This window comes from Diadema antillarum, unplaced genomic scaffold (genome assembly GCF_040938485.1).
Source record: "Diadema antillarum isolate AM-2024a unplaced genomic scaffold, OU_Dant_1.0 seq00001823_RagTag, whole genome shotgun sequence".
Classification (NCBI taxonomy): Eukaryota; Metazoa; Echinodermata; class Echinoidea; order Diadematoida; family Diadematidae; genus Diadema; species Diadema antillarum.
Window position 1 is genome coordinate 530,267 of NW_027272497.1, and position 12,297 is coordinate 542,563.

Sequence of the window (12,297 nt, forward strand, 5' to 3'; positions counted from 1 at the left end):
GCAAATCCACTCTGTGGAGTGTTCTTTGATGGATGCAAAAGAGAGGTTATAAGAAGTATAGAAAGTATATGTATATATATATGTATATATATATATATATATATATATATATATATATATATTTATATATATATATATATATATATATATATATATATATATATATATATATATATATATATATATATATATATATATTTATATATATATATATATATACATGTATATACAAATAAATGAAATGAAATATATAAATATATTCATATAACCTCAGTCTTTTGGTTTACATGTCTACAGACAGCAGTTCTTGTCCAATGTGTGATGAAATGACATAAATAAAGCCTGGGAATAAAGTCTGTTTATCACTTAGGACCCAAGCCCTTTATCATAAGAATTTTGACATTTGATTAGGTAATGCCCCCCCCCCCCCCCACACACACACACACACACAAAGTTAGTCAGTCAATGCCCAAGTTTGGTGCAGTGCTGTAAGATGTTGTAACATTTAATAAGGATGATGATAATGAGTAGCAACAGCAGAAGTATTTGTAGTAGTAGTGGTAGTGGTAGTGGTAGTAGTAGCAGCAGCAGTGGTAGAAGAAACTTTAGTGCTACAACTCCAGGGCCCTGTTTTATGAAGAGTTAAAATTGATTATATAGTTGATTTCAACTGTAAGTCTATGGCAGCCTGTGTGTTAAGAAAATTTACAATCGATTTTATCTTTTGATAAACGGGGCCCAGTACTACTACATGTACTTCCACTGATAATGACAATGTTAATAATGATATAGAGCATTTATCATGATAATAAAAACGAGAATAAGCAGAAGAGTAGAATTGTAAATCTATCATCTGATCAAACCCTGGGAGTGTTTCACAAAGAATTTAAGTCAATCTTAAAAGCTAAGATCAACCAAAAATTATGGTATGCCACTAGTTTCCCTGTTCAGTTTTAACAGCCTTTGAGAGTCTACTTCAAATTGTTATCAAAATTAACAGAAATATTCTTTTGTCACTTATGTTTGTATTTTGTATATCAATGGCGGCATGAAAAATTTCCAAAATATTAAGAACCTAGAATACTACTGAAGACACACACAGCATACCATGATATTTTGATCCTTTTGAGATCGACCTAAATTCTTTATAAAAAAACGATACTGGTTATAAGAATTAAAATCTTATCACATCAAGATTATGGGATTTTTGGTGGTCTGTTTGTTTGTTTGTGTTTCATGAATTTATGACAAACACTAGATAGTGGACGACCAGAAACCTACAATATAATTGCACTTGGCTATATGATCCAATATTTTTCTACTGTAATTCTCATTCTGAAAGTTGCTCTATTAGCATTAGCATTTGGAATAGCATTAGCAGAGGTGTTAACCAAATCCGTACATGTATATGTGTATACATCAACATATGACAAACTTAGTTCACAGCTATCTAATGTTACCCTCCCAATGCCAATGTATGGTAGGCATATTTAATGATGGCAAGCACTTGACAAAAGCCTTTTTGGCAAAGTGAAAGCAGTGTTTGATTTACAGAGTACATACCTGCCGAAAGACTTTTGACATATGGACTATAATTCATAGTATGGCAAGTAGTCAATAAACGATCGTTATGTTGTCAGTAAGTACTAGGTATCTGTAATAAAAAAATTACACAAAAGAAACCGTTCAAAATGAAGAAGTTGTCATCTTTATTGATAAACTAATTGCATATCAGTGCACTCCCGTTATAACAAACGCTTTTAAAACATAATTCTCGTTACAACAGAGTAAAATTCAAGTCCCAAAATTATCTATCTTGGTGTACTTTACCGATCGGATGTAACAAAAGAAAACTTCTGGTATTGAAGACACACGGGTCGCCCGTAATAAAAATCTATTCAAACTGAAAGATACATGTACTGCTATTTGATACATGACTGTCATTTCCTTTCTTGCTTTAAACTGTTCATAGCAAACAATGAAACTGCTTAAGAATTAAGTTCAGCACCTAAGAAAAGAGTAATCGTCAATGTCAGTCAATTTGTAGTGCTCTCCCCCCACCCCACCACTACTCAGAAAGTCATATTATGCAGAAGAGTCCCATGTTGTTTATCACAACAAGCACGATACACTGTATGTAACTAACCTTTGACCACTGCACCTTGGAACAAGTGTCTGGCCGTGTATTTGGTTTATGCTATTTGACAGGTAAACACTACAAAAATAACTCTGTGTGGCTGCGTTATTGCTTCCACATTTCTCTAAAAACAAAACAAATATTTAAAAAAAAAAATTTGCTGTAGGTACTATCACGTCACTGTTTACATGTCACATTGCTACTCAATATTAACATTTATCTTTTGCTTGAGTGCAAAGCATGGAACTCGAAACATCTGGACGTTTTTCCCTATGTAGTATCAACACTTGCAAGTCGTCAACTGGCAAAATTTCACACACTCCCTCAACTAGTTACTGATATATGTTTAAGGGTAATAATATTTACTCTGCTTTCTGAAAGAAGTAAGTCAGGTGCTCTTTCATTATGCTAGAAAAATGAAAATGTGTTACATTTTCCTAATGTTTGCCTTATATCATTGTCCGGCAGTGACGTCATAAAGTGTCATAGTCTTTTCATCCAGTGATGCTAGCACTGATACTATTCAAGGAATGGTACAGTTTCAGTTGAGATGGAGCTTCAGGTTAAATTTCCAACATTTTTGATGATGAGTTTTTTTTTAGATAATGAGAAACTTCTTATGAAATGATATGGGAGAGCGTATAATATTAAGAGGAATTCAAAGTTTATTTTATGAAAATTGGTTTTGATATGGCTGAGACATCCTAATAAAAGGCGGGATTGCTTTGTTTTACCACCTCCCAGGTTTTACTGTTTTTGGATGTCTCAGCCATTTCAAAACAAATATTCATCAAATAAACTTTTAATTCCTGTAGAATTGTATGGCCTAAACTACTTCATAAAGTGGTTTCTCAGTATTTTGCAAAAAGTTGAAAGCTGAATCCTCACCTCAACCAATACTATACCTATCCCTTTAATATCCATAACTTTTGAACAGATTGTTCATTGTGTACACTCAAAGTATCATTACTGCCATGAGTGATGGCATAGCGCCCTCTGTGGGCTAACTGTGGGATATACTCCAGATTAAACATCAAAAGGGCGTGGAAAACCCCAAGTCATGACTTAAAAGTCTCCACATGTCTGATTGTGTAGCTGTCCTGCAGACTTGGATAATAATCTCAGATACACCAAAACATGGCCAAATCAACATAATAAATCATTTTATAAGTGTTGCAGCTTCTTCACAGATTGCCTGAGAGAAGTTTAACTACACTTGACATATCATCACAACAGTGATTTCCAGTGATACTCAAAGACTACTTTCAGATACAAATGCCTAGCATCACACATTCAGCAGGAAATTAGGAGCATAATTAAAAGTGATTATATCTCCTTGATTTAGAGCTATTGAATCTAATTGACATGTCTTCAGGAAAAAGTCCTAAACAACACTGACATTCAACTTGCAATTTTACACCTGTAACTATTATTCTTGTGAAAACAGGAAATTTTAGAACTACGGTGCATTCCCGTTATTTCAAACGTGGTAATAACATTATTGTTACAACAAAGTAAAAATTCAGGTCCCAATATCAGCATCTATATATCTTTATGTACTTTAGTATTTGACTATCATGTAATTTCAATACAATGAAAGAAAACTGCTGGTCACGAGGACTTTGTTATATTGGGGGTGGCCTATATATTATTCCACCGTTCCATTTGTTCGGCTACGCTCTATTTCAAGTCAAAAGACAGGTTTAGCATGGAGTAGAGTGTCACAAGAAAATCAAGCAGCAGTGTACATCACATAACTGATTTCATTAACATTGAACGAAACACAAAGCTCACATTAATATTGTCTTCTACATAGCTGTTATCTTTTTATTTTAACAGAAGGAATATCCATGGCATCCATCTCTCAAGATATCTTTGCTTGTCCATCATCCCAAATCCATTTAAAAGGAGTCCATAGATGGAGTTGCTCTTGAACATTGTCAAAATCTTTGATTAGATTTCTTGAAAGTTTTGCAACACCACTGCTACCGTCATTCTTCCATTCCAAAGATTCAAAAACTTTGCAGTCAGCTCCTGTTTACTGCAGATACTACAGGATCATGGATGAAAAGGAGTCTACACCATTCCTCACAGGGAGTGGGGCAAGAGTACGGTAAAGTGGTCAGTAATTCCCGCGCACTGGAATCACGTTGCATCCCATCTCTAACAGACCATCGGACAAAAGTACTGGTTGCAGTGTTGGCAGTCTCAGCTTGGCTACCATGTTGTATGCCAGAAGACTTGTCCCCCAGTGGAAGCGCACTGTAGAGAAGGGACGTTCACACTGTGCAGCATCGGTTTTCAACTCTCGAAAGAAGATCTCATCACCATGGTCTCCAAGGGATGAAGATATGGGTTACATCATCTCTTTGATGTCACTTTGGTTGTCAGGAAGTTCTTGACATGCCTCGCATTCGCAGTGCCAATTACAGATGCAAGTTCCTGAATGAACAAAGGATTGTAAGTTACGTAATCATTACATGATTGACGCAGAAAAAATTTGACAAGCAATAGCTCAGTGGAACTGATATGAAGTCAGAGAAATACTATGATTGATATTTCGTCTCTTTGAATGTCGGAAAGTCAGATGTCAAAATATTTGTCCCGTTTGCTTCTGGAAATGAGCAGCCATGCATCTTATACTTAGCTCTCACAGTGAGTCCTGACAAAGTTGGTTAGAATCAGGATCAATGTGATCCAATGCAATTTGAAGACAATGAACATACTTTCCCTTATCCCCCCATAAGAGAGAGAGAGAGAGAGAAAAAAAAAAAAAGCTTTACAGTAATACGGGGGGGGGGGGTGTTTCATAAAGCTGTTCTTAAAGTTATGAACGACTTAAGCACGACTGGTGATCAGTTCTTGTGCTGAATTACTGAAATTCTGATAAGTATAGCACATTAGAACTGATCACCAGTCGTTCTTAAATCGTTCGTAACTTTACGAACAGCTTTAAGAAACACCCCCCTGGTAGGTCTCTACATCCTGCCACTGTGTACAATTTGCCTGTCTTACATTAAACTCAGTGCTACTTGAACCAATTGGAACTGGAAAATAAGCTTTAAGGTATGCTATCATTCTACTGAAACAATGAAACTAACACACACTTTTCATATATAGGACTGACGAATGCAAATTTTGACTTACGCAGCACAAAGGAGCCGCTAATATCAATAATAATAATAACAATAACAATAATAACAATAACAGCATACTCTTTTTTTATAGAACATTTCCAATCAAACCGATCAATGCGCTTCGAAACAATTCTGCATACCCTACCACAGAACAAGGCAAGTGCCAAAATGTGTCTCACCCATTCGCATACAAGAATCTAATATTTTTCTAACTCCCGGAAGTTCATTGACCCTGCCTATGATCTCAACCTCGCACAAGTTGAAAAAATTATTAGGTCAAAGAAAAATTCTAATCACGATGGATCTAAACATAAGTTGATTGATTGTGCAAGTTGAAATTCATGGAAATCAAAGGGGTTTCTCCAATCTCTTTGAATTTAACTTAGACAAGGGAGACTGAATATGAATAATTTCACAATAAATATGCAGCCTAAAAAGACAATATTCTTGTTGAAACATAACTTTCATACATGTTTCACGATATAATGATGATGATGATAATGATAAGGTCCTCTTTATCCAGGGTAGCCACTTCAGTACCAGAGGGCCCTGCCATTATTACCCTGGCGTTTCCAGGTACCCATTTATACACCTTGGTCAAGAGGGACGTAGTGAATAAAAACATCTTGTCCAAGGACGTAAGCACCAGGCGGGAATCGAACTCGAGTCCTCCGACTGGGAGTCAGGAGTCCTATCCACTATGCCGCAGTGCCCCCTTGATATCCCAGAATTTCAACTTGCACAATCAAATCAACTGTTTCTTCACTTGTCAGAGTTTCTATTTTTACTGCTAAAGCTACGTTAGAATTAATATCAAACTGAATCAGAAGAATAAGATTGGCAACAAGGAGAGAGGGATGGCAAAGGGGAAATTTTCCTAATGCTTCCTCCTCCTTGGTTCTACAGGCATATATATACAACACTTGCCTCCACCGAGGCCTCGGTTATATTCTTGATGCTGCCAAACTTCTGCAGGAGACGTTTGGCCTTGACCGCGCCCAGCTTGGGAATGGTCTGCATGGTCACTAGGAGACTGCTGTCGATGGACTGGGGTTTCCTTCGCCTGAGGAATGGGTTGGGGTGAGGCTTTTGCTCGTCCAGGACCTGAGGAAGTGAGCAGACACCATTGATTGGATCCACCTTCCATGCGTCTACACGGTGTTTACATTATAAACATAGCGTCAACCTTGCTTAAGTCAACCTCGCATAAGTCGAATAATCACCTAAGTCAAATAATCGCTTAAGTCGAAGGTCTTTTCAAGTCCTCTTCTCTTTATGTTCTATTGATTGTAATCCCTCATTAGTCAAATTTTCTTGTAAGTGGAAGCTACTTTAAAACGAGGAATGCTCGCGTGCATTTTAATTTCGCGAATTTCGCGAGCGCCAAGATTTGCGAAATTAAAATACACACGAAAGTTCTTGTCTACACTAAATGCATTGAACACCAGTGGCAATTTGCGAAAATTTCATGCCACGAAAAAGGCCGACGGCTCCAATTTGCGAAGATTTCATGGCGCGAATATATCATGTTTTACAGTATTTCTCCAGTCCATATAGATCCTACCGAGGCAAGGTTGGCTGTACATGCGAACACGTGTCTGACATTTGTGAAATGCAGAAGTGTGTCATCAAGGGAAAATAGTTAGCATTTAAAATGTGTCATAGGTCATCTAGCTATAAAGAGATATGTACATGTAATCTAGAAGTTTGTTATTCATATAAAGACAGAAACCCGTTACAGGGACTCCTGTTATAACAAAGTCATCAGGATTGGCAATTTTCTGTTATTGTATCAAAATTTCATCATAGCAAAACATTAAAGTATACAAATATGATACATGTACAACACACTTGGGAACTGAATTTACACTTTGTTGTAATGGGAATTTTGTTATAACCATGTTCATTATAACAAGAGTACAGTGTACATACCACAATAAGACATGCCACTTGCAACATTTCCTTGTTTCGAATGTTTTAATCTTTTAAGCCCTCTCAAGGGACAGAGAGCTGAGTGACACTGAGACAATGCCCAGATGATTTGTTGTAGTCAAGACTGTGAACACATAAAAGCCCATTGTAACACGTACAGAAATGCTATCACTTTTCAGACTGAGCTCAGCATTGAAGACTGGTTACAACAAACTCACCATCCTAGCCAAGAGGCCTGCTGCCTCTGTTTGGTTCGAGATGGGAAGAATCACCATTCCAAGTTCAAGGACAACAAACTTCTGCAGGTCGAGGTAGTACTGATCAGTCATTGGGGTTTTTTCAACCACCACCACTCCTTTCAGTTTCTCCACCTAAGATGATTGACAAGACAAATTAGTGCTTTCCCTGTTCTGATTGATATGCTTTTAAAGGGAAAGTAACTGTCATTTCTCCTCAGCTCCCCCCCCCCCCCAAAAAAAAAAAAAAAACCCAGACTGTTCATAACAGGATAAATTCTGAGAAAGTTACAAATGCAACAGTCACTGCTGTCATCATGGAAATTTTCACAGTACATTTATTTTCAAGTATTTTGCACTACTTTTGGCTAGAGCAAATTCTAAATCCCACAAAGATATCTTCACAAGGTTATCTGCACATTCTTAATGGGTTGACTCTTTTGCACAGCGCAAATTCAAGAACCCATGAATGTGTTTTGAGCTGCTCAGTGGAAAATATAAAATGCGCAAAAATATCTACGTTTACAGTAGGTCACCTTATATCATATCGGCTGTATGCTGCTGTAGCAATAAATCCATTACAGAAGACTCCAGTTATAACGAAGTCCTCGGGACCGGCAGTTTTCTTTCATTAAATAGAGATGTTGTTATTACCGAACAAATCAACAATATAAAACATAGAGCCAATAATGCTACGGCCTGAATTTTTATTTAGTTGTAACCTGAATTTCGTTATATCCATGTTCGTTATAATGGGAGTGCACTGTACTTTCTATTCTGTCTAAAGAAGTGGCATTTTTGGATAGATGCAAAAACATTCATTCAGTCCACAAGCACACACCTTCCTCAGCTTTGCCAGCTTCCGTCGGTAAGCTGTTCCTGCAACAAGGTCACTTTCAGACACGTAGACAACCGCCATTTCACTTGTTGGGTAGAAATCAGCTACTCCGAGATCATCTTCAAATATAACTTGTACTTGTGCTGCAGTGGTGGTAAATTGTAGAATAATAAACACAGTAGTTGAAGGAAATGAAATAGAGAGAGTCTGAGCAATCAGATATTGTAGTTCTATTGACTTTGGAAGCCATCAATGACATGTACATTTATAAAGCATTGCATATGCTGATAAATAACAATTATATTATATTGGATGGCTATGAATGGCATACCAGGGAATATTGCACGAGTTAGGGCCAATATTGCACGAATCGAAAATGAGTACAATATTGACCCTAACGAGTGCAATATTCACTGGTATTCCATGAATCAAGGTCATCCAATATAATTATTATCATCTATACAATCAAGTAAAGCAAGCATAAACTGCACAAAATTACCCTGCTTCTACTCATCTTGGAAGTTGACTCAGCAGTCACATCCCAGCGCTGAAAAGGGGAAGCCCCTAAAACTGCGTATGAAACAAACAACTAGCAAGATGTTTGCGTGCTTGTGAATTGTAACAAACTGACGCGCACTAGTAGCAAGCGACTGCGCATTCAGCAAGCGCTCGCGCAATAGACGAGACAGAATTGAATATGGTGTGATCTTGAACGGCAAATAACAACAGTAGCCTATGGTGGATTAATACGTTGGCCTATGCGTTTCGTTCAATATGCTCTGATATTGAACGGTAAAAATTGAGCGGACTGCAATACGCGTTTTTAATGCGCCGTTAAAACGTCCTATAAATGATAATAAGCTGTACCTTGGGATTCAGAGCACATGTACTGTAAAGGCTGTTATTTTTGCAAAGATTGAATTTTGAAATTTTCACAATTAAATGTTGGGCCACAAATTACACAGCACACACTAGTGCACTTACAATAGTGCACAAGTGCACTTACAATAGTCTCAGTGTCAAATCGTAAAAACAACATCTCACGAAAATGTCTGTGACCTCTTAACTCACAAAAATATCTGTACATGAAAATTACAGCTTTTACAGTACAACTAAAATACAAAGAAAAGCATTTATCAACTTGGTTCATGGCAGAAATGTGTTTCTTCCCAGAACTGTGTTGGATCTTTGTCTGAATAACTTCTGGTGATGTCTTCTAGTAATTTCATGCACAGCTGAATTGAAGTAGATTTGAGGGTTAACATTCACCAGTTAATTCCTTATCTTGTACAGGTGACTTGCATTATAATGAAGTCCTCAGGACTGGCGGTATCCTTTTGTTAAATCAAGATTTCATTATAGCCAAACAGTAAAGTATACAAACATATATAGATGACAATTTTGGGACCTAAATTTTTACCTTGTTGTGTCAAGAAGTTTGTTACAACTATGTTTGTTTGCACTGTATCATACTTCAATCATAGCACCTCTCTTCCTACTGTAGTATAGGGAGTACATGCCAAGGCTTACAGGTGTGTCTTTCCTATTAAGGTAACTGCTTGAGATCTGGGACTAGTTTTGCTGCTCTTCTCCTGAAGCTTTTCAATCTTTTCAGCATCAATTTTAAACCTTGGACGCAAATTACAACACCATACTCAAGAAAAGGATGGACAAGGCCTAGGCTTTGGACATAAATTCATAATTTATCTACTTACTGTTGGTATACATCTATTTAAATCTGGGTACTTGGCATATCCTTCTTTTTCCAACAATGTCAATACTGTATTCAGGTCAGAGAAAAATCTAAACACTCCCTATCTTGTAGGACTATTTTCCCCCAAGCTCGACCAGACGCCTGTACAGCGACAGGGCTGTGTGTAGTTATTCCCCCCCCCCCCAAGCATATTGCATTATCTTTGGAATGGCTCTGCAGTAGGGCCTAAAAAGGCTGTTTCCACTGAAAAATGTGAGATCTTGATGAACATCCAGTTCAGAATGCAGTATCTATGTCCACATCATTTACCTCGGGCAGCTTTGTGAAATTGGGATCCTTTCCACCTGCGGTTGCTGACCAGACACCCCGGGGGCACCCTTCCACCGTCATGAACAGGTGTGGCAGGAACCTGAGACTGGAAATCCTCTGACATTTTCCACTGATTTCTCCTGAAAGACACATATGTCATATACATATTTTTATTATTAATGGTATCTTTATTTCCTCAAATCATTCATTGCAGCCCGTGGCAGAATTACAAATGTTTTCACACAAAAAAAGAAAAAGTATACAGTATTATACAGGGGCCGCGGAACGTTTTTCAGTTGGGGGGGGGGGGGGTGTCAAGGTCAAGACCCCCCACCCTGCTTAGACGGGAAGAATCTGAGTGCGGAATCTTGTGATTTTTTTCCCAAAATTTTTTATTTATTAATTTTTTTATTTTATTTTTACGAGCCAAAAGTGTGTGTGAGTGTGTGTGTGTGTGTGGGGGGGGGGGGGGGGGGGGGGGGGTTGCAGCCCCCCCCCCATTACTACATTACTACTACATTGTTACATTAATATTTGTTTTCATCCTTCTGATTTTCTGCATCTGTCTGATCTACATGTAGATACAATGTATGTATGCAAACAGTGGTTCTGCTAAAAGAGGGAATACATTCCATCAGCAAGTTTGATCTCATACAAGAAAATTGACATATGAGACTCTGAAAGATATCTGTTACAATCACATATAATTCAATAATACCCCACCTCATTTTGTAAGATGTAGGACAACATGCATTCATAAGTTTGCACATACATGAGCTCTTAATTTCTACTGTAACTTTGAACTTCATAACTTTGTCAGTGGAAGTTCATAATATCTTTAAAAAAAAAAGATTTTCATCAATCATTTCATCTTCCTTCAAGCAACGTAAATTTCTCTGCAGGGTTCCACTGTCATTGAACTTGAAGGGACAAAAGGACGTTTAACGCACTAACTTTGACAAAATTAGTTCAGGCCTCAGTTCTATATTCTATCCCATATCTTTCAATATTTCATCTACGTAGTATGCTGTATGCTGGAATGCATAGAATCAATAGATCGTATTACAGACTATGGTGAAAACTGTGAATGGAAAACATTAAAACAACCACATCGATAGTGTACTCCAGTCAAGGTTACTACTTCGTGTCGTCCTTGTCTCATCTTTGTAGAAAGCCACTTACAAAAGATATGAGTAAAGCACTCCCATTAAAACAAAGCCCTCAGGACCAGCAGCTTTCTTTTTTTATAAATACAATGTATATTTTTACTTTACTGAGCAAATGCAGTGTATATGCATTATGATGAAAAGCAGCTAACCACACTTATGTTTTATTGAATACTCATCATACACTCAAAAGCACTCTTAAATGCAATGCTATTGATCTAATTAATTTTTTATATATCTTTTGAAAGAGAGCTATATAGGTTGTTTGTACTTTCATGTTCAGTTTGAAAATGTTATGTACAAAAAAAAATTATGCTTTAGGATTTACATAGTTCGTTTACATATTCCACAAGTTCTTTATTCCGAAGGTTTGTTATTCAAAAAGTTTGATGTTCCCAAGATTCATTATTCCAGAGTTTATAATTTTCCCAAATGAAATAGGTCTGAAAGTTTGCTAATCCAAAATTCACAAATTTTGTTTCAAAGGTTCCTGATTCAGGCAATAAAAAAAGGTTCCTTTTTCTGGAAGTTTGTGATTCCGAAAGGAAAATGATGTAATTGACATGTTCCTTGGAAAAGGTGTGTTGGAGAGGGAACTGACTGCTAAAATGTGAAGTGCTCGCCTATCCCCATTCCATATTTTATACAAGTGTAAAACTAACAGAGCACATTTCTTTTGTTTGTCTTTAATCAATGACAATGGCACTCAGATGACAATTTTTTTATAACTGAGTTCGCTTTAAGCAAATTTTGCAACATAGGCATAGATCTAGACTTCAATGATGATATTTCATTTTGGAATCATAATTTTTTTCTTCATGTACATGT

General features: G+C 36.9%; 1 protein-coding gene across 1 annotated transcript; it reads right to left on the reverse strand.

Annotated features, from left to right (window-relative positions):
* Positions 1–4,498: 4,498 nt before the first annotated feature.
* Positions 4,499–10,427, reverse strand: LOC139712575 (Fanconi anemia core complex-associated protein 24-like). Its single transcript, XM_071624384.1, has 5 exons — positions 10,304–10,427; positions 8,284–8,423; positions 7,425–7,577; positions 6,202–6,378; positions 4,499–4,579 (listed from the first exon to the last, which is right to left on the reverse strand). Exons 1-5 carry the CDS (start codon positions 10,425–10,427, stop codon positions 4,499–4,501), a joined length of 675 nt encoding a protein of 224 aa, XP_071480485.1.
* Between the last annotated feature and the right edge of the window lie 1,870 nt (positions 10,428–12,297).

Excerpts from the sequence above, each read along its gene's own strand:
- LOC139712575 (XM_071624384.1), bottom strand. The coding sequence starts at position 10,427 with ATGTCAGAGGATTTCCAGTCTCAGGTTCCTGCCACACCTGTTCATGAC. Across the intron at positions 7,578-8,283 it reads AGCTGGCAAAGCTGAGGAAG|GTGGAGAAACTGAAAGGAGT; the intron begins GTGTGTGCTTGT and ends CAATCATCTTAG. Across the intron at positions 6,379-7,424 it reads CAGGCCTCTTGGCTAGGATG|GTCCTGGACGAGCAAAAGCC; the intron begins GTGAGTTTGTTG and ends TCACTTCCTCAG.